At 28.1% G+C, this 23876-nt stretch overlaps 2 protein-coding genes across 5 annotated transcripts in view; one reads left to right on the forward strand and one right to left on the reverse strand.

Moving 5' to 3' along the window:
- LOC107439515 (Na(+)/citrate cotransporter) overlaps nucleotides 1–9387 on the reverse strand; it is a 30577-nt gene extending 21190 nt beyond the window's left edge. The window contains exon 1 of one of the 2 annotated variants that reach the window (XM_071177427.1): nucleotides 9193–9387. Coding sequence is in view for 1 of the 2 variants with exons in the window: in XM_016052147.3 (XP_015907633.1) it covers nucleotides 3495–3575 (81 nt within the window). In the remaining variant the exon portion in view is untranslated. Of the gene's footprint in view, nucleotides 1–3494; nucleotides 3636–9192 lie in introns of those variants that run through there. The other variant, XM_016052147.3, reaches the window with a different exon arrangement.
- The window catches only part of LOC107439516 (Na(+)/citrate cotransporter), a 56191-nt gene continuing 39717 nt past the window's right edge, over nucleotides 7403–23876 (forward strand). The window contains exon 1 of one of the 3 annotated variants that reach the window (XM_016052149.3): nucleotides 7403–7932. In XM_016052149.3, the coding sequence (XP_015907635.1) occupies nucleotides 7822–7932 (111 nt within the window). In that variant the 5' untranslated portion in view covers nucleotides 7403–7821. The remainder of the gene's footprint in view (nucleotides 7933–23876) is intronic. The other 2 variants (XM_016052148.3, XM_071177426.1) reach the window with 2 other exon arrangements.

A 23876-nucleotide genomic window follows, 5' to 3' on the forward strand; every position in this document is an offset into this window, starting at 1 on the left:
CAACCATTTTTATGTACTTTTGAAAGAGTTACATCACAAAAGATATTTTTACGTTACGTAAGTACTTTTTTTGGTATTAGAATATTATATTGTAACAAAGTAATTTTGTTTAAACAACTAAAAACTATTAACCGAATATGTAAGTGAACACCTTAATTAACATTTCAAGAAAAAAAGATTAGTTTTGTTAATTAACTAGCATTGTTTTTAACAAATGAAGCTGAAATGGCGTCTTGGGGACGATTGTAATAATAAGTAAAGGGACGATTGTAACCGCTGACAATAAATAATCTTATGTTTACAAACCATTACTTAACTTTTTAAGAACCACCAATAGTTTCCTATATCATTTAGATTATGTTGCATGTGCATTATTTTATTTGTCACCTTTCACAGCATAAATTAAAATTTTTAACCCCTTAAAGTTAAAAGTTTAACCCTTTAGTTCTCTGCTCATTATTATTTTTACTCCTAAAATATCACTACTATTTTGATCAATAAAAAAATATATCACAACTATGATAATATTAATAATTAACTATGTTTTAGTTGAATTTATGAACTGTTACTATTGACCCCGTCTTTGGGGACAATTGTAACAAGTGCACGACTGTCAAAAATTGTTAATAACTAGTATAATAACATTTAAAATAAGGTTTTTTTCTTTTCTAGTAGAGGATAGTCTATTTTACTCGTCGGTCAATTAATACTAATAATATATTGGATTTTTTGTTAGTTAAAAATAGTTAAGTAAAAAATGTTACAATTTACCCCACTCTCCCCTACTTTTGACGTTTACATAAATACATGAATATAAAGAAAAGAATGAATATAAATACATGAATATAATCATGAATTTTGAAATATAAATTATTTTAAATGAAAAAGAAAAATGTTGCAATCGTAATAAATTAGTCATCTGAATGCAACTATTATAAAAATAAAGAAATAACTAAAATTAAAATTTTAGAAAATTGTGATGAGAGTTTAAATTTTCTTTCTGATTTAGAGAATAACCCCCATCTAAATGAATACCTAAAGCTTTAAATATAATTGTAATTTATATAATGTAGTTGAGTTAAAAGAACTTTACATTGTTAAATTAGATAATGCTTGTTAAAAGAGTCATGCAATGTTTAAATAAAGCAAGATGGTATAAATTTTATACTTATTATTGATTCAGCAACTCACTATTCACTCAATTAAATCCTTTACTTTATTACCTTCATTTAAATGCAGGAAACCCAAATTATTATTGAATAGGTAAAATTCGAAATATCTTTGTTGTGTAAGCATAAGATACGAACATTAATCATTCTTTCACAATGATATGTTAATAATGATTGTGAAAGATGCTTCTCAAATATCTTTTTTGGTCTATGTGATCTTTTCGATAATTAACAATTTTCTTCAAAAAGTGTTGCAGAAAGCCGCATTTTCTCTAAAGATAGTTAATTAAAAAATGAAAGTTGTGAAATTTTGAATGAAAATAGAAAAATAGTACCGGTGACAAAAATAAAAGCAATACAAAATGTACTCTACGTGTTATCTTCGCAAAATAAAATCTAATTAAGCTAAAAAAAATATTGCTCGTAAATTTATATTATATCAAACATTTAACTTTTAATGATTTCAAAAATTAAACTTTTGATGATTTCTAAACTTTAGGGTTCTCATTTACCGTGTTTGCAATTTTTCTGAAAATTATTCATGAATAAAAAAATATTTGAAGAGAAATATTAAAAAAAGAGTATGTTTAATGAAGATAATGTTTAATGATCAGAATGTTTAATGGAGAGAATGATTAATGACGTACCTGTTTGATGAAAATAATGTTTAATGAAGAGAATATTTAATGAAAAGGATTTTATTAAATTAGAATGTTTTTTTTTTATTGGCGGGATTTTCATGCAGTCAAAAATTATTCTAAATAGGCATTTTTAAAGGAAAAAATGATATTAAATTATTCAATTTGGTTTTCTCAAATCAATCGGGGAAACATTTTCGTAAAAAATAAATTATTTACGATTCGGAAGTGTTTGAAGGCTATTTTTTATTATAATTGTTTTACAACTTTATAAATGCAAGAATTATTTTACAATAATTAATACCAAATATTTATAATATAGAAAACTCTCTATTATACTCAAATAGAGTACAATATTATTTTTAAAAAAGTAATGGTTTTTTAAAATAAAATGCACAAATTATTTTTTAATAAAAAGGAAAAAAATTACATTTAAATAGTCATCGACTATACTTACTCTCCTCTTTAAATTTATCATTTCATCAACTTTCTATTAAGTCAATACGCAAAAAATAAGCGAAATACCTTGAATTACTTTTGATATAATAGTAGGATTTTCATCTAAATGGTTGAAGGGGGTGAACTCAAATATGCTAATTAGTAATGCAGACAATATTTTAAGTTACGAAATATAACTTAAAAAGTTTTCGAGACTCCTAAAAAGTAAAATTAACATAAAGGAATCCAAACTTTCTACCACATTTCCCAGATTGTGGCTACCCCCTATAATTTGGAGCTTAAAAATAATCATACGTGGAACAAAAGTAATGTTTATTCAGAGTAAGTAAGTTTTCGTGTCTGATTTCGTGACTTAAAATATCGTCTGCACGAAATAATTAGTTATTTGAGGTCACCCCCTCAAATCATTAAAATTGTGAAAATTCAATCATTAAATCAAAAGTCATTCATTAAGTTTCATTTATTTGTTTAATTTTTTTTGTGTGTGCACAGTATATTTCTAAAGTAAATTATTAGAGATTGTTGATGAAATATATACATGAAAAACTTAACTTTTTCTATTCACATTCGAGAAAAAATTTTTATTTGTCTTTTCCCCGGTTTATTAAGTGAAATTAAAGTTAGTTAAAACTTATTAAAATTATGTAAAATTAAAACTAGGCTCTTCATGATATATTTATTAAACCTGTTTATGTTTTTTTTCTTCATTAGAAATTTTTATAAGTTGTAGTACACCGATGTAGAAAGAATCCAAATATCTGACATATTCTGATTTTTTTAAGTTGTTTTAAGAAATATATTAAACAATCCAATTATTTTTTTCTTAAAAATAGCAAAACTGAATAAAAAAAAATATGGATGGTGCTAATTCTGAATAGTTTTGACATTATTTTCTCCACTTGTTGCAAATTTGGCTCATTTAAATACAGATAGAGTAAGATAAAACATCGGATAAACAAAAATAAATTTGACGATCGTAAGTTTTTAAATTCGCATTACTACAATATCAAAACGTAAAGCATGCAATAAATCATAATAAAATGTAGGATATAGCATTGTTCTCTCACTACAAAAGTGGAAAAATAATCGAATTTTGGTTTATTTAGTTATTTTAAGAATCCTTTTGAGTCCAAATTAACATTGGTATATTGTACCACGAGACACATAAACTAACAGTTCTAATGATTCTGGAATAAATGTTTTATTAAATAACAAAACAATAACTTACTTTATAAGAAGAAAATGCTAAAGGTGAAAGTACAAACGGAGTCAAAAGACTTGCAATCCATTTAAGTTTTCGAGACTTCATGGTCTGGACATGTTATGGTCACGTTTGTAAAAATGTTTGACCTTTGACAAGCATGATAGTAATGTGGCGCAAATGTTTAAGATTCTCTTATCTGTGATGTTTATTTAAAAAATGACTTATTAGAATCCATTTTGTTGTTTAATATAGATAAAAATAATGATTATTTTAAAATCATTCTTAATTTTTTTTTTCCTGATTCCTTGGAATTGTAACTTCATTCAAACTTCAGAGATAGTTTGAATTCCCACATTAATTTTTTTATTTATTTCCCATTTAACATGAATTAAAAGCTAAGAATGTAATTTTTTTAAGGATGTAATTTTGCTTCAGAAATAAAAGTTATGATCATAAAAAACTTCACTTTCAACATTATTGAGAAACAACATTCATCATTAGAAACATAAATTTACGGCCTGGATAACCTTGCTGGTAGAGTACCATGTCCGTGATATTGTGATTTCGATCCCCTCCGGCCGTATATTCTCCGAGTACAAAGTGAACACTGGTTTACGCATGTCGGGGTCACAAAATCCTCCAATTCCCATAGCAAACCAATACCTCTGGTGGTACTGGATCAAAGATAGATGATGCTTTGGTTCAGATCAAAATTACGATCTGCGGATCGATGGATGGTGTGTGAATCTGTCCTCTCTGTAAAACAGAGGATGTGACGTATGTGTGTTGTCTCTGGATCATCCTTAGGGATATTTCCTAAACCGTCCCTAATAGCCCATTGTGCAGCTATAGTGTGAAGTATATAAAAAGTACAGAGAAACATCAATTTTATAAAAATATGAGTGAAACATTTCATCGTGTCAAGTTTTAGCCCAAATTATTTCAACTTATATATTTCAATGCAAAATTTATTTAGACTTGAATTGCGGTAGATGTTGAACATTTTAAAATTATAACAGTTTTAAGAACGTTTGTTTTTAGAAGGATGAAGGAACTTAAATTAGAGCTAAATATGCCATGTCAAATATGCATTTTCTAGCTTGGCAAAATGCCAATTATCCGATGAAAACGATAATTTTTAAATTTTCTTTTATTACAATTGAAGCGAAGCACATAAATGATTCCCAAAATTATCTGGTGATTTATCCACAAATTATCAGGAAAATAATCTGCAAATTGTAATGACCCGATCGTGCAAGGTGGGCTTTGATCTTCTCAAGAAACAGTTACTATGACCCGCTAATTATTTTTATTTCGACACATAAGACCTCAAAATCTGATACTTAAGACACAAAAAACCCTTTTTCTAGACCTTCAATCCAGTTTAGATTTGGCGATTATCAATCCGCGATTATCAATAACGCTACGAGCTACGTACCGCAACATCTCTTGGCACCCTTCTGGCAATCAATTGCGATCGAAGACTGCCTTGACCATATTCTCAACTGGTCACCTAAAATGTCTAACATTCGAACATGGTACAAAAATTTACCCGACTTGTAAAAAATGCTGCGTCCATCCAGTCATACCGAAACATATACTTGATTGAGTCGGACTACCCAGGACGGACTTAACTTCCGATCGCCTTCTTGTCACCGACTTTCTGGCTGTCAACAACTTTTTGGAGTTGATCTGACTAATGTCAGATCTATGAGGATAAGCAACAACAAGCTACGTTATCCTTATAACGCAGCTTGTCCAATATATTCGTTGTCGTTTATTAAAAGTAAATGTTCGGATTATTTTGAGAGCTAAAAAATTTTGAATTTTGACCTGACCATCTCAGCCGTATGCATTTTACCCCGAATTCTCCCATAAATATCTTTTCAGTTCTAGCATACTTACCATGCCCTCATTTGTAAGAGACATGCTTCAAGTTTCACGTGAAAAATGTTGATATTGATCTAATAGAATGCAGCAATTTTGTTTTAAAAAATGCTGATATTTCTGTCTGTCCTTCGAAATATCTAAGCATCGTGAAGCTTCGTGAGTAAAAGTGTTGTTCTCAAAAGAATATAATACAAGTCAATACTATACTCTAGTGCAAGTTAAGAAAAAACCATTATCTCTATGGAGAGAAGAGAGCCAGTTTGCATCCATAAGTGTACGGATGGATGCCAATTTTCCAGCGCAAACGTAAATCAATATCACCAACTCTCGAGACGGTTTGCACTGCATCCTTTTTGTTTGCCTTCTTATTAATAATAGTAACAGTTATAAAAACAATAATTATTAACAAGTTTTAAGAATCAATAAAAATGATATCTGAAAATCGTAACAAATATATGCTTTTCTGTCAGCATTTAAAGAAACTGATTAAAGAATAATGAATATTGTTTGTTGCAGACGATATTTTCTTAGCGAAACAAAAGAAAAGATTCTTTACCCAACATTGGATTTGTTAAGAGCATGTCAGCAAAAGATCCGCTATTTTCAATAATCCAATGAAATCCAATGCTTTGGCAATGTCATATAGATGCTTCTTTTTTTAAGAACAAATGTTCTCTTTATTTATCGAAATATGTCGCCAAGTCTAGGATTCTAATAAGGATAAATTCTATGATATATATCATAAAAGATAGGCCGAATTAAATTTCTGCCAGACGTGTTTAACTTTTAAAAGCTTTTATATTGCTTTAAGAGCACGTTTATATAATTTGATAACGGAATATGAAGGAACTATATGCAGTCGCGAATAATTACTTAAATACTATATCGCAATTGTCTTTTCTTAACTTGCCAGGGAGTATAGCTTCGGCGACTCTTAGAATTTTTTTATTTGAAGACCTCGAAGGAAGAATGATTTATAGCCATAAAAGCTAAAAATTATTTTGAGCTGAAAAGGGAAGGATTTTTGTACAGTATGGGTCTATCTCCACTGTGCAATAACTCTCGGAGAGAAGCAATTTTTCATGCTATCGAATTGTCAAAGCTTAGTAACCCTTAACATGCAACAGGAGATACAGTCAACATTTTTGGGGGAAAATGTGCATAAACCATTCTTCCCAATTAGTCTTAATTTACGTATAAGTAAATGGTCCAATAATACCAAAAATATCAATTATTTGAAGATTTTAGATAAATCAAGTTTGTAAAATAACTATGCCTAACAAAATTTTTATTGTATTTTGGTGTAAAAATAATTTTTAAACTATTGTGCTAATATATTGTGTTTTTAAATCGTTAAATTTCAAAAAGCATATATTAATAAGTAGAAATAAAAAGGCTAAAGTGTTTAAAAGCAAATTAAAAAATATATCAAGTGATTTTAAGATGCACTTTTATTTGAAAATAAAGGATAGCATATCATATAATATTTTGTTATAAATATTTCTTGTACATACACTAAATATGCTGCTCAATATCTCGTATTAAACCATTACGGGAGACTTTTCTTTATATAAGTTGAACACACTACTAAAATAAAGTTTTTTTTTTAAATATAAAATTGAAAACTATTTTGAAAATCATGATAATCAAAAAATACTTCTCTGCATGGAATAGTATATAGAAAATTTATCAAAATGTTTACTTAAAACCGTAATTTATATTATTTTTCTAGATTCAGTTCAATATCTGAAAATTCAAAAACTCGAGACTTATTATATTTGCATTTACATCATTAATGAAAAGTAAATTTGAAATAATAAAAATATGTATGTTTCTAAAATCAAATGGAATTTAAAAGCATATAAGTTCGTTCTTAAAACATTCACACACTTTCAATTTCATTACTATCAGTTTAAATTCGTTTTTATTGTATAATAATCTTAACTTGATTACCCAATAGTTTTTTAAGTTCACCGACGCGGAACGGAAATACAAAATCCGCGAAGGAACTCATAGAAAACACGTGCTGCAGTGTCGTCAGAGTTCCCGATCCAATCCTCGAATCCACCAAAGCTTGGAAGCGTTGTCAGTGAAGTAAAAAAAAAAAATCCAAACAAACTGAAAAAGAGTCGATCTTGTTCTCCGCAATGTGTCCAATTCGTACCTGTTGATATCGTCACGAAGGGAAAACAATAACTACGGAAATAGTTTTAAAATTTTCTTCTGTTTGTTTTACGAACCAATCTTATTTTATCGCGCTTGCTACAATCTCTTTTTTCACTTAAAGAAAAATGCAAACGATTAACTAACTCGAAAACTTTTAATTGCTTTTACAATATTTTAAGGAATATTTTAAGCTAATGGGTGAATTTCTTTTTGGAATTTATTAGCTGAATTCATCTATATACATATTTTTAAAAGTTGAAATCAATTTTTTGTTTTGTTATGTAATGTGATAAAAATGTCGTTTGTGAAAAATTGGAAAAAAGTCTTTAGTATATGGTGGAAACCTGTGATTTCAATTTTAATTCCTCTAGCTCTTCTGCCAATAATTATCTTATATGACTCTCAGGTAAGTGAATTTTTCATATAGCCTTCTGTTTACAATGCATTTTATGTAAGATATTTTAAGATGCCATATGTACTTTAATGTCTGTAGAAATTGAAAAATTTCTTTTATTTGAATATACAATTAAATGACAATGTGTATTTATTTAAAATAATTTGTGATTATTTATAAGTGATTTCGGAAAAAAAGTTTAGTAATTAAATATCAATCTTGTGATGATAATGCGAACGAGATTTCGAATGACAAATTTTATTCAAATTATTTTCAGATGATTGAAATAAAAATTTTACTAAGTATTAAATTTTAAAAAGCGTTTTCTTTTTGTGGCAAGTGCGAATTCGTAATGAAATGTTCAACAACGCATTTGAAAGTATTTTGAATTCTCTAAGAAAATTTATTTTTTATATCAAATCAAAATTTCTAATATTTTTCTTACATATTTAGTTCAGATAAGTACAAGGAATTGAAATTAAAAGCAATTTAGTAATTTGTAAGAAATTCATAGTTTATTTCGTTATTGGTTGTTGCTTTAATTTCTAGTATCAATTTCTATGGAAAACTTTTAATATGGCTATTTCAGGTTTTTGGGAAAATAGCTCATAGTTTGTAAAAGACGTCACGTCATTTGTATGCAAAAAATTTTAAATTGTTTTTAAAAAAATTCGCTATAAAACTAACACGTTACGCAATTTATAGTTTCGTACCAAATAGTGCTTAACTAAATTTATCTAATAAACATTCATTACTTGTGAACAAAACATATGTTTTCAATTATTGGTTTTAATTTAAAAAATCACAAGATTTGTAATAAAGTTTTTATAAAACTTCAACATTTAACCCGAAATTTCTATATGCCAGTTAGAGTTTATTTATTTTGTTTTGTTGGCATATGATAGTGTATATGTGTTATATATACTTTTGCTTTAAATAAAAATAATAACAATTAAACACTATATTAATTTTACATTAGATATCAATAACATTTAAATTTTAATAGAATATTTAAAGTTACCCATTGCAACCAAAATGTTCTAATAAAAGTGCAACTTTTAAATTTATTTTACCTAAATGATAAATAAAGAAAATATGTTTTAAATGATTGTTGCTTGAAAATGAAAGGTTGTAGAGTTAAGTTTTTTCAAATGAAAAACAATCCATCTTGATATGGTAAAGTGAAAAACTAAGATTACTTTAACATTTCGCAATTTATAGCAAAATATGATTTAATAAACTATCGCAATAAGGTATATTTAGTGTACTTACAAAACTTTCGAATTTTAAATGGCTTTTCTTCGAGATAAATGTTGCCTGCTTAACTTCGAATTGAATTAAATACTCAGTTGTTTGAAAGTTAATCCATAAACTTCTAACTAAGAATACACTCTAACATTAAGCTTATTATTTCAATATGATTTTTATTCAAGGAAGCGTTCTATTTTGTAAACTTAAAAGGAGTAGAACGAAATTCCTAATTTTATAAAAGCACGAGTTTTTTTATCACATAAGCTTGAGAATTTTTATCTGGTAATTTTGAAACTTTGTTTATATTCCTCACATTTTAGGTCAAACTCTGGGATTTTGAACCTCTTTCCCTCTTCTTATCTTAATCAAAACTTGTTACATCTGAGCTTTACAAGAATATAAAATTCAAGACACATTTAGAAAATTTTTGTTGACCACTAAACATTAACTAAATGGGTAGATTTCCAAAATTTTAAATGGTTCTAAAAAAGTCCTAAACTTTGACAAGATTTTTTAATACATTTTTTACAGTTCAATTCAAAATAATATTGATCACAGTGTTGTAAGCTTCAGTAATTTGCTAAGAATTGCGAAAACTTATGCTAGATTGAATTATTAGACTAAATTTCAATATCATTACCTTTCTATAGGGTTTTCTGCTTATGAGAATTGAAGGTTTTATTTAGCTTCAGAAATTAAAATAATTAGTGGATTTTAAATTAAAATATGATAGTTAAACTCCACCTTTTAATGAATACATTTGTCATTTTATACAGTTTTGATAATTTAAATTTTTCTTTAAAAATTAGTGAAATGAAGCTTAACGTATAGTCAAGGACATTTCCTCTTTGCAGAATTAAAATTACATATTTCTAGCTTATTCCAGAAAATAATTTAAAATTATTGTTATAAAACAATTTTTTAGAAATAAATATTGCTTTTGAATGTGAACAAAATTTTGAAATATCAACTGTGATTTAAAAGTTGTAAAAATGTTTCAAACTTTAATACACATATATATAATATAGACATCCAGCATCCACATAAAAATAGATTGATACTTGTGTTGGAATATTGAAAATCATTTTTGAGAATTATTATAATATTAAAGAACATTAACTGAAACAAAATTATACGCTAATTTACTTTTTGCATATACTTAGTTACAAAACCAACTTTCAATTTCTGTAAAGAAGGGCTTCTTTTATTTTTCGATTGTTAAAATTTTTTTTTGAAATGAAGATTTATTTGTAAAACTAATATTGTTGACCGAATTTTTTTTATAGTCTACTATTATTTTAGTTCGGATTTTCCGCAGGAGTAGAGAATAACAATCTTCAATTTTTTTAGTTTTTATTTTTAACTAAGGAAATATGGGGAAAAAGTGACTTTAAGTGACCGAAAACTTTTGATTAATTTATTATTTATCACAGAAATATTATTTATCTCATGTAAGTTTTTTTATAGGAGCACACCTGAAACTTTCCCAAAAGTCGGCTTTTCCTTTTTTTCATTTCTTAAAGTACTACATTGCATGCAATAATTATGTAATCTATTTTCCTGTTAGAAGTTTCGAAAGAGTCGCAACAACCAATGCAGAATTTCGTATTATGCACCTCACTCGAATCTTTAATTTCCAGTTTCTTTTTCGGGGAAAACCTTTTTCTAACTTGTTTCATCGGGACAGTCACCGATTTGGAGCTTTTCAAGCCTGCTTCGAAACTGTTCTGACGAGGTCGTTCGAAAACATTTTAAAAAGTTTAATCTTTTTTAAACTTTAAAAGAAGATTTTCTTCTCTTTTTGTTTTAATAAACGATATTTTGCAGAATTCAAATGTTTTGAAAATAATTTTTTCATTTTAATACAAAATATTTTCCAACGCTGCAGATTTAGTATTTTTTGTAACTTTTTCATAAAAAAAATTAATATAACCTATGCATTTAGATACTTAAAATTTGTTTGGTGTATTCAAAGTAGAATGGTTAAATTACATTCAATAGGAATGAAAGTTTGTAAAAATGTCGAATTTTATTTTATTCTCCCTTAATATTTAAACTTTTTCACTATAGTTTAATTTTCTGAAAGAATAATATTTGAAATATTTATCCACGTGAAAGGTATAAACTGAATCAGTAAAAAATTAAATGTTAAACTATTAACTACAAACCGTCAAACGATTAGCCAAATTTATACTGTCAAACGATTAGCCAAACTTAAAACAAATCAACATCATTTTTGACTAGACGAAAAATGAAAACAGAAACTGATTCACTGGGAACTAGAGCAATGAGCATAGGGTCAGAAGTCTGGTAAAATTTTACCAGTTAAATTTTTGTTGAGACTTTCCTATGTAATTTTGCTCCATTCTAAAGCAGAAAATTTGGAAGAAAATAAATTACAGACCTCTAAGAATGTAAATTGCTTAAGATTTATAAAGCTACTGGTTCTTGTCATTGAATATTAAAAAGAATAATGTAACTAAACTAAATTTGAATTACATTTATCATTTGTAGAGGAACTCGGCAATATTGTACGTTTCATACATCCATTAACATTAACCACATAGCATCGAGACGAGTTTCACTTTTTTTCTTGTATTATTATTATAAACAATTTTTTAAAGTATAACAGAACATAAGTAGTATTTCCTGTTGTATTTAGGTTCTTCCTGTATCTTGTGTATCTCTCTGATTTCCAATGTCATTTCTTTAAATTCTTCACCCAGTTAATGAATTATTTTCGTCTCTTATCAGTTTGAGAATGACGGCAATTCGTCTGTCAGCTTTGCGAAATTACATTGTATGATTTGTAACACTTTGTTTATTTTTACACGCCAAGGGCTCTTAACATCTAATAAATAAATTTGCATTTATATTTTAATCTAATGAGAGGGAGGAGTTATTAGTCTGTTATGTGTTCATTTATTATAGTTATCTGTTCGCTTTATTCGACCAAGGACAGATCAGCGCTTACTCTCCGGAGCGCTCTTCGGAATTTTCTTCAATTCGAACGCGTTTAATTTGAGAAAGAATAAAAGTTAGCTAATGCATGCTGATTGTATACATGCTAGATTTTAATTCGGTACATGCTAGATTTTAATTCGGTAATAAAAATTTGGACTATAAAATGGAATATTACTAATTTATTAAAATCTAAAAGCAATTTTACTCACAAGTTTTCACTTTAAATAACTCTTTATGAAAAATAAAAATTTAATGAAATTCATTTTTCCGAATAAAATTTCAATATCTGTAAAGTTCACAACTGAGGCATATCAAAGTTACATAATCGTAGTGTGAAAGTAAAGAAAAAGTTTGTCTTTATGTTTTTGTAAAAAATACAGTAAAGTTCGCATTGTGTTTAGCTATGTAAAATAAATTAATGTACGTTTAAATGTAATAAAATTTTTAAAAAAATAAAAGCATTTTTTTTTATCTGGTTTTCCCTCTGCTGCTGCAGAACATAATCAAAATTTAATTAAAAATTAGCATGAATTAGAATACTTTCTGTTCAATTAAAAATAGAAGAACTGTATTTTACTTTATAATGTTCATAAAAAATTACACTACTTTTCAGTTCTTGAATGGTATAAAGAAATTTCTTTAAAAAAAGAATCAAAGAACCATTTCAAATATTTACATATCATTACTATTTTAAGTAGAGCAGCAATATATGTATAAATATATTTTTTATATTTTATTACCGTTGTTAAAAAACCGGCTCAATTTTGGATTCATGACTACGTATTTTATATTTCATTTTATAACCGGCATTTTTGGGTTTACGACAACTCATGTTCACTCCGTTGACTTGTAATTTTGAACCCAATCCAGAAGACAAGGGAACTCCTGGATCAAGTGTTGGGAGAAATTTGGCTTCGTGGAGGACTTTTTGATGGAACTGAACTAGCCCGCATTTGCGTTCCATGGAGAGGAAAACCGCGAGAACCTCCTATGGTTGGCCTGACGGCAAAGGGACTCGAACCCATGATTCGTCAACCACTGAGGATATTTCATGTCAGCACTGTGGTCAGTGCAAGCGCGATGCTGATTCGTATCGATCGTATCGATTCGTATCATGACTATGTATGTTCAATTTGGTAGGCTTGTAATTTTGAACCCAATCCAAAAGACTAGGAAACTCCTGAAACAAGTATTTGGTGAAATTTGCCTTCGTGGAGGAATTTTTGTGATGAACATTAAATTATTTCTATTTTATTTTCTGTGGTGTATTTATCTTCGATTTGAATGACTTTCCATAGACGAAAAGTTAATCTGGAGCTGACAGACGTTACCTTTAATCCACACCAATACCACGCACGCAATCGTATTTTATTCTGAAGGCATATTTAAATACAGTTCAATTAAAATAATCTAAAATATAAACAATGAACTTCTCCCCATCGTCAGCGGGCCGCGTTAAGATAATCAAACGATGAACGATCAGCGGTGATAAAAAGGTTGACGAGCACTGTGTTACAAGGCAAATAGAACTAAATTACTCTTGAACTTATAAGGAAAGTGAAACATAAAAAAATACACTTTGTATCATAAAACTTTGAAATCCACATTGTTTTATTTTAGTTTGGTTTGTTTGAAATATAACTATTTGTAAATCAAATGTCAGACAAATAAAATAACTTTTTTAACAATTTAGAAGCTAATGTTATATTTTAAGCTTAATTGTAAATATTTTTGTTAACTCTCAATTTAATTTTACTTTAACACATTTAGCAGTTTCTAAAAAAAAGTTATTCAAAAATTTTTGTGCTTTGGGAAAACATCGACAAAAAGAGAAGACATTGCATTATTTGAATTTAATTTTTTAGTATTGTATGTTTTCAACATAAGTTAATTTCAAAAATTCAAGAAACATAATTCGATTCAAATAATTACTTTAAAGTAAATTAGATTGTCTCTACTTCGTGCTTGGTGCCCTTACGTTTTCTTAACATCGACTATTTTAAACTCATATTTGTCTTAAGTATCCTATCTTAAATAACTGTGATTTAACATTTTTGATATAACGTCTTAAATGTAAAAAGGGGTCACTTATGCCCAGATAAAAAATATTACAATCGGCGCATAACAGTAAATTGAAGGAAAAAAAAGCATCATTCCAATTTTCGATTCTCATTTTTAATATCCGCCTAATTTTGTGATTTTATATAAGTCATGTAAAAATTGCATTACATCCACATGTTTCAGTGCTTATAACAATCAGTAACATTGTTATTTTGACTTTGATGGCTTACTTTTTCTTTTAAATGATTTTTTATAGACAAAGGACCATTGTTTTCAAAAGAGAGCAAATAAATAAGATAATAAATCGAAAAGTAGAAAGCTAATGAAATTTTTGCAATTATTAAATATTCCTTGAATTTTTTTTCATCAACAAGTTGAATACTCCGTCTTCGTATGGGATGATCAAAAAATTAATAAATCAATACTGAACAACAAAACGAAATAATGCACAAAACTGAAAAACATATACCAACACAATACAGCTGACCTAATTACAATATTATTTTTATTTCTTGTCACATTATGTCATTCAGGATGGTTTTACGTATATACGTTATTAGATTAAGCAAAACACGTTTTTAGCATTTCAATTCATTAAAATAAAGATTAACTGTATTCAGTATCATTTGGCTAACTCATGATAGTTATAATTTACCACTATCAAGCGTTTTTCTCTGGTACTTATACCCTTTGATTGGCCGTAAAAAAACTTTCCACGGTATCTAAATTAAAACTGCATAGCGTTGATGCATTTTTAATAGGTACCAAATATACTGATATTATACATTTAACTAATGTTAGTATATTTGGTACGTATTAAAACTGTATCGCTATTACCATAATACCAGTAGTGCTTATTACAAAAATTAATTGAACATTATTGGAGTCAAAAATAGTTTGATGAATTTTTACGCTTCACCTAAATAACTTGGTCCCATTTTCAATTCAGTTTTTTTTTTTAAAATTAGTTCCTATTATTGAAGTTAATCAAGCATCATTTCCGTCAATAATAGCATGGGAATTGGTCACGTTTCTTCTTGACGAACTAGCGCTATCTCTACATTAATTTCGCTTTTGAATACTTTTTTTTTTAAATTTCGAATACCATTGATTTTAAATTGTTTTTTTATAGAAACACCTTTTTAAAGCACAACTATAAAATAGTAAACGCATGTTTTTACTTATATTTAGAAACACTAATTTTATAAAGTAATCTGTTTATGCTACAACATAAAGTTGTTCATCCGATATAATGAATAAAAATTATTAAATAATTATTATATATTAGCATTAAACTTCCTTTTTTAACAAGAGCTATGAGCTAACGAACAAAGCTGATATCTTCGAAATATTTTTAAAAAAAACAGTATCATCTAAAGTTAAATTTTTAGCAAGGGCTATACTCTATTGCAAGTAAAGAGAAAACCATTATTTCTGTGAAGAGAGTTTGTTTACACGCCAAAATGATGCATACTAAAAAACAAAGCTCCCAGCGCGAACGTATATCAATACCGCCAACTATTGAAACAATGTGACACAGCCACCCTTTTGCTTGCTTTTCAAATCAATTAACAAGTAAATCAATTACTTTATGAATATTTTTATAGTTTTAAACTACAAAAAACATTATTTCAAAGGAATTTTAATTAATCACGTAAGTTTCAAGGTTATAAAAATAACGTAGTTATCATTGTCAAATAGTGTCAAAAGAGTTATCCAATTAATCTAAACCTGAGCAATGAAGATGTCTTTTGGCTGTTTGTGAATCGGAAATTTCATTTTTAATAATATTAGAAACATTTATTGTTTAATTTGTTAATCTAGTTAATGTTGTGATTGATAAACTATTTCTAGGTTGGTCATTCATTACTTAAACCGCACACAAGAAAAGGTATAAAGAAAATGGGACTAAAGCTGTGAGCTATCACATAAGGGAAGGTCTGCACTAGTATAAATAAAATTTCTATTTTACTATTTTCAAAATATTTAAAAGTTTCTAATATTTTCTTACTATAATTCCGCATTATTTCGGGTATTTCGTTTTTTTAAATTTAGGACTATGTGAGCACCTCAAACTAAATCAGTAGAACTTTCAGAATTAATTAAATACGTTTACAGATAGATCTAATATTTTCACTACAAAATAGCATATTTTAATTGAATAGTTAAATGCAGAAATTTTCAGTATACATAACCGAAATTGTACGATTTGTATATTGATTTTAAGTGATTATTTTGGGTGTCCCAATTTTCAATTCTGATAATATTTTTTGGATTTCAGTTTGATAAGTTAAAAAGCCAAGAAATTGAAATAAACTTTTAACTGTTCAAAGTAAATAACTAAGGGAATTGGAGTATCTTAAATTTAATGCAGATTATGTCAAAGAATTAAGTAAATTATTCAAACCATCGGATTCCTTTCTTTATATTGTAAACGAGATGTTTAGACCATGTTTTCTTATCCAGCTGTTAATTAACTTTTTTTTGTTAACTTCTGATACACACGGGTTTTATAGAACGGAAGAAATAAATTTGAATAAAAAAATCTCATTGTTGATAGATGATCAGAGGCTTGCAATACTTGAAACCGTTAACTCAAAGGCTAATCTGTTTTAACTCTATTCATGTGTCTTTCAGTTGTAACTATCCTCCAAAGACCTTGCTATTTCCAAAACAAACTTTCAGAAAAAGCTGATTTTCTGCAACATTTCGCCAAATTGAGATAGGAACTAAAACTCTTTAATTTAAGAAGCATTAAGACAGTCTGTTTTATGAGGAAAGCAGTAGTAGAAAGAAGAAAGAAAATAGTAGAAAGATATAATAGTAGAAGAAAAGTAAAAAGAAGTAGTAGAAAGCACAATGTAAGGAAACTAAGAGCACACGAAGGGAAAAATTCTTTTAATTTGGATTTGCCTGTTTTTTTCTTCTTTTTTTTCCAACTTTGGAGTTTTCAATTTTTTTCAACTTGCTCTGGTTTTGCTGTCACCCAAAGCTTAAGTTTCTTCGAATTTTTTGGATTTTTTAGATGGCATATCGGCAAAAAATATTTAGTTAGATTAAAGTGTATTTAAAAAAAATCAAAATTCAAGTGTATTATATCTGAAACTACTTTTATGTGATTGAAACTACTTTTTGATTTATATGATTAGGATTTCAAAAAATGATCAAAGAAAAATAATTCTGGAAATTTTGGTACATTTTGAAACTGAATTGAAAGTTCTGAAAATATTAATTTTGAAAAATTTTATTCAGAAAATTTTTATAACTAAAAATAATAAATTTTAAAAAAAATCAAACTCTCGTAGAGATTGAATTTGATGTTGGTTATTTTATGTTATATGTAATGTTGTTAAAATAGCAATTACTTATCAGTAAATATTATTATGAAATGTTTAAATAATGCTCCGACAGTAACTGTTGAAGATTTTGATTTTAAAAAGAAATTGAAATCCTAGAAAACAAAAAGTGAGCACGGTAAACCAATTGTAAATTAAGGACTTTAGCTTCTTTATGACAAAGAATCGCATTCTTTTTTGATTTAATATAATATACTGTCGTCTCATTTTCATAAAGAAGAAAAACTCGATCAGAAATTTTGTGTATACAGTCGCAGGTGAAGGCATGCAGGCAAAATAATGCTGAACAACAATACCTAAACTCGTGATCAAAAGTAACATATGCGAATTTGGAGATTGTCGGTTTTTCTGCAAAATGTGAGTTACCAGTGCATATGAAACGATTGATTTGATTAAATTTTCCATATTTCTTGTTAGAAATGACATGGGCGCAACCCTGGCTCGCCGTCGGTTTTGGCTCGTTTACAGACAAAGTTTTTAAGCTCGGGGGGTCTCGGACTCTTGATAAAATTTTCATAAAATCTTTTGCTACTTTTGAAGATACTTTTGGTCCAGTTATTAAATACAAAAAACTGTAAAATTTATTAATTGTGGAGATAAAATGATTATAATCACTAATTTCCTTAATTAGGCATCAAAGACCTAATAGCGAGACCGCAAAATTTGGAATTGATCCGATGTATATCTCAGATTTATCTATCTCGGGTTCAGATTTCTTCGGACGGGTTCAATTCTCCAAAAGCAAGCCTAAACTCATCTCTATTTCTTGTACTTAGGTGATTAGAAACTTCAGTTAGAAAATGAAAAACTTTATTCCTTATCATTTAGAACGTTAGGTTTAAATTTTATGCCATCAGAATTTAAAAATAATACTTTGGAATTATATATGTATTAATTCAGTAGTAAATTCTGAAATTTTGTATTTTAATAATTTTTAATTTTAACTCATATTGGATGAGACAAAAGATGGTTAATCCTTTGTTGAGGAACAAAAAAGGTTGAGGAACAATCATGAGGTATCGCGAAAAATGAACCGCTAGTGATAAAAAAAACCTTTTTTAGTTCTCCATTAAAAACTGTTTATAATACATCATAAAACTGAACATTAAAATTTTTTTATTTCATAATCAAAATACAATACAATTTGCTTTAAAAGTTTTAAATTGTTATTCATCTTCCTTGAACCACCACAAAACAATAAAAACACATCTCTACATAGTTAAAATAATAATAATTCGAAACTTCTAAAATAATATCCCATTTCGTGACAAAGGAATGGACTGCAGCATGCCTTCGATAAAATACATTTTTGCAAAACTAAGGTGTCACACATTTTATTTTTTAAACAAAAGAATGACATCTGATATTTCATTGAATGAGGAAAAATATTTTAACTGAAAGCGTACAAATGTCATGAAATTCGTGCGAAATGTATACTGTAAGAATTTTCTTTCGCTTTGATGTAAATATTCTCATTTGTTACTTTTATACTGATTGAAGCTCTTTTTATACAGTTAGAAATATGTGAGTTTCAAACAATTATCTAAAAAAATGCCCTTCATGTAACAATAGTGTTGATGTAGTCTATATTCAGTTGTCATTTTTTTGCAATTATGTAACGAAATATTTTAGTTGTATAGTTAATATAATAATAAGGAAAGTTCGCGTTTTTTCGAATTTAAATCATGTAATTTTTCTCTATTTTTGAAACGAAAAATGAAAAAAAAAATATCTGAGAAAGATGCTTATCTCGCATTTAAAAATAGTGCTTTTCATCCCCGATTAAAGTGACTGACTACCAATCAATACTTAATGTTAAAATTATTAGTTTTTATTCCGATTTATGCATGTATTTGTACCAAATATGCTATAAATAATTCCAAAACTCAATATTTTGTAATTATTATTTTCTCAAAAATAGAAATGAATATTAATGTAATAAAATAGGAATCTTAAAATAGATATAACGAATAATAATATAATAAAATGAGTATAAGCTCGAAAAAAAAGCAAAATTTTAAATTTCGTGGAAGTTTGACTTACAATTATGTAGAAACACAGCGAATGGTATTTAGATTTAGCAACAGTTCCCATCAAGTTCTTACCAGCCCATCAAGAGTTTTAAGGGTTTTTATGCGTAATTATACATCGGTTTCGAACATAATGTGTTTGTCTATTGTCTATTAATTGAGCTAGCAGATCAGGATATTAGCAATGAAAATCTCATCAACATGATTACCAATGATCTTTGCAAGTTCCAGATATCTAGATCAATTTTACTTTTAACCAGTTAACGAGGGAATTTAAATTCAGAAAATTTTTATGAAGAAATAAAAAAAAATATTTTATTTAAATTTTATTCGAATTAAGGAATGACACGTCGAATGCAGGACAAATGTTTTTTTTTTATAAATTTTCCGAAAAACGATACCAAAAATTACACTTTTGTTTAATTAAAAATTAAACTTTTGTTTAATTAAAAATTAACGATTCTTTTCTGAAAGATTACTGTATTTAGTAACTTGTTAAAAAAATTTCAAAAAATAATAAAATACGGAGGATACAATATATAATAATAATACGAGACGAAAAAGAGGAATTTTCAAAGAAGACGGAGAACAGTACGAAAAAGGGAGAATAAGAGAAGTACCTAATACGCCTATTAATAGGAAAAGTCTTTTGGCGAGATGGAAAGCACCTACCAAAACCCCTACTAAACAAAGGATTTTTCTATTTCGTACAAAAAGTTTGAGTTGTTTTTGTAATTGGATTTTTGGGACGTATGCCTTGGATTCTTGGATTCAGTTCAATAATGTTTTGAACTCTCCCTCGTAAAACATGGAGCCAGTATTAGTCCTGTTAATTGTTTTATTTTATAACGCTGAACAGCCGACCCAGTTTTTTGGGTTTGCGATTACTACTGTTCAACTCCATAGCCCTGCAATTTGGAACTCAATCCAGAAAACAAGGTAACTCCTGGATCAAGTATTAGGAGAAAATTGCCTTCATGGAGGTCTTTTTGAAGAAACTAACCCACATGCGCGTTACATGGAGAGGAAAACCAGTCACTGTTAGCCTGTCTGCAAGAGGACTCGAACCCATGATCCGTCCACTACTGAGGATATTTTGCGTCAGCACTTTTACGGTGCGAGTCGGAATTCAAATCGACCAGCCATCACTGGGATTCTAACCCAGTTTATCTCATTAGAAGGAGAACTTTCCATACCCTGAGCTACCACAGCCCCGGCAAATTGTTACGCAATTTCTCCTCAAATCAACTCTTGCCGTCCAAGTCGCAGATAATACGTGTAATTGCTTTCCCACTACAAAATATAATACTTGGCAAACCTGTTGGTAATATAAATGAAACATACCACCAAATAACATTCTGATAATAGCTTGTTAAAATTTCGATTTTCACTAGTGATAGGTAATTTTTTTTCTTATTTTAGATGACTAGTATACACGTCATATGCACCACCACAAAACGCGTCACATGTCAAACATGCTTAACCTTTGTTTAACAATACTTTGCCGTGCTTTATTACCCTAGTCTACTTAGCAGGCAATACAAAACAATTTCAGAAAATTTCGTAATTAAAATATTTTGCAAATATTACGTAATTAGATATTTTTGTGTTTTGCATCTATCAAAACTGTTATTGTCCCGTAACCAACTGAACCTAATGTCACCAACTGCCACAGTAAATATTTGTGCTCTGTAGTGGAGAATTTCTGCGTTTAGATGTGAAACTGTAACACTGAATAATATGTGCTGCGTTGGTGACCATTTCAGATTTTACAGGCTTTTTTTAAGCTAGAGAACTTTTTTTGAGTTTCTAGTTGCGATGTAATTTTCTCCAATCGATTCAATGAGGAGCCACGATGGCTCAGGGGATAGAGCGTTCCCCCTTCCAATGAGGCGAACCGGGTTCGAATCCCAGTCGATATGAATTCCGCATCCAGCTTACACCGACCACAATGCTGACGTGAAATATCCTCAGTGGTAGATGGATTATAGGTTAGAGTCCCCTTGCGGTCAGTCTGACCGTGGGAGGTTCTCGTGATCTTCCTCTCCATGTAACGCAAAAGCGGATTAGCTCCATCAAAAAGTTCTCCCCATGGTCAAATTCCTCCCAATCCTCGATCCAGGAGTTCCCTTGTCTTCTGGTTTGGGTTCAACATTACATGGCTACGGAGTTGAACATAGTCGTAAACCCTTAAAATTGGGTCTGCTGTTCAACGATAGTTATAAAATCAATTTGATGAGAAAACAAAACCTTAAAAAATTATATCTGAGTAAAAATTATATCTGAATTATATCAAAGAGCGGTCCAGCAACCAGTCTGGCTAAAACTAATATATTTCCCTAATGACTTACAACTCACAGCTTGTAAAAATGGTAATGTTCTGTAAATTTTTGAGATGTTCTTATAAAATACTATTTAGTATTATATTCATAATTATTTTGATTCATTTTAGAATACTCGGAACACTTATAAACTGATTTTTAATTGCATAAATACGCAAACTCAATCAAGTTTACAAGAAGAGAACTCGAATCGAGTATCATTCAAGGAGTTACAGTAAATGGTTTTAGGTACAACACCTTGCTGAACCCTTCTCCAATTTTTACTAATTTGAATATTTTTCTTACAAAAAGCACTCATTCGTAAAAAATTATTTACTACCACATAATGTATTTCCTATGAAATGTTCAAGTTTTTTAAAATTATTGCTCTCTGTATGAAAAATAAAAAGTCACCACACTCTTCCTTATTTTTTTAATGCAAACCGTAAGTTGTATTTCATTTTCAAAATTATAAAATATCAATATCAATATCAAAAAACTGAAATATGAGTTAAATTTGTTGAACTGCTACAAATCGCTGAAACTTTTAAATTTTTATTTACTTGCAAGTTTAGTTAATACTATATTTTACTTACTAACTTTTTATTTGTCTTGACAGAATGAAAGAATACAACGAATTCTGCCAACTCAACGGCTTTCAGCAATTTTTCACATGCTATAGAAAACCATTATCTCATAAAAATGCAATTCGCAAATTTCCTTGCTAGATCATAAATTACAAGAGATTTATAGTACGGTCAATAAACTATAAGTCAGAGATTTAGAAATATTGATGCTATAAATATTCATTAGTTCTTTTTTTCGTGCCGGGCAAGAAAAGATTCACCACGCAGTATGTTAATGAAATCATATACGATGTTTGTTTTGTGATAATGTCTGAATTATCACCCATTCAATATGAAGTTTATTTTTCTGCGAAATAAAATACGAAGTTGAAGTTTCTCTCCGTTCATCACCTAGAACGCAAATGACGATAGTGAAATCTACGAACTTGATAAGAATTATTTGTTATAATAACCCTTATAGTACAAAGTCAAGTATTAGAAATTTATTCATTGATTAGTTTATTTATTTTTGTACAATATTTTTTTACTGACTATATTTTCAGTTATTGAATTACACTTATGGAAAAAAAATTTAGATACTTCTTTAGCGTGTCCATTAAATGTTTTGATATTTAAAATAATATTTTGTTACTTTTTCCAGAATTTATTTAACACATTTGCAGTTATTTCGCATTATTTATTTTATTAGTAATTTATTGTATCTTATTGTATAAGAGTTGTATTTAAGTAAAATCGTATCGTAAGAAACTTAATAAATTATGTTATAATAAGCATACTAACACCTACTAACGTGCAATAATAATAGTTCCAAGGAGTAACCTTAAATATGCTTATTAGTTAATACTAACGATATTTTATGAATCAAAATTCGGAATCAAAAATATATTTCTTATAATGAACAAACATTCCTTCTAAATTGTGTTGGGTGGATGCAATCAGGAAAATATAATCCCTAGAGCTTAGTCAAGAAATCAATAGTACGTTTGGGCCGCCTTAGTGTTAATTTCACTTTTTGCATATTTTGACACAATATTTAAATTATTATATTGAATCATTTTTCATACAATAATAAAACTCGTTGTTATTCTAAAAATAATTCTCGCAATATATATATGTATACAAATTTTAAAGATTATTATTATAAGTTTATTTACTATAAATTTTTTTATTATTATTTTTTTTATTATTTATTTCACTGATATTTCAAATTTCAAGGTATACAAATTATTGCATACTTTCATACAATGTAATTTTATGTAAAATAATTGAGCAGAATAGACCAAACTGGTTCTGTGTAGTAAAATTACAAAAAAAATCGCATTTTTAAAATTTCATTTCTCTGGAACTTTTTGATGAATTGTGCTCAAATTTTGAATTTTTGTACAA

The sequence above is a fragment of the Parasteatoda tepidariorum genome, chromosome 2, assembly GCF_043381705.1.
Source record: "Parasteatoda tepidariorum isolate YZ-2023 chromosome 2, CAS_Ptep_4.0, whole genome shotgun sequence".
In the NCBI taxonomy this organism is placed as follows: domain Eukaryota; kingdom Metazoa; phylum Arthropoda; class Arachnida; order Araneae; family Theridiidae; genus Parasteatoda; species Parasteatoda tepidariorum.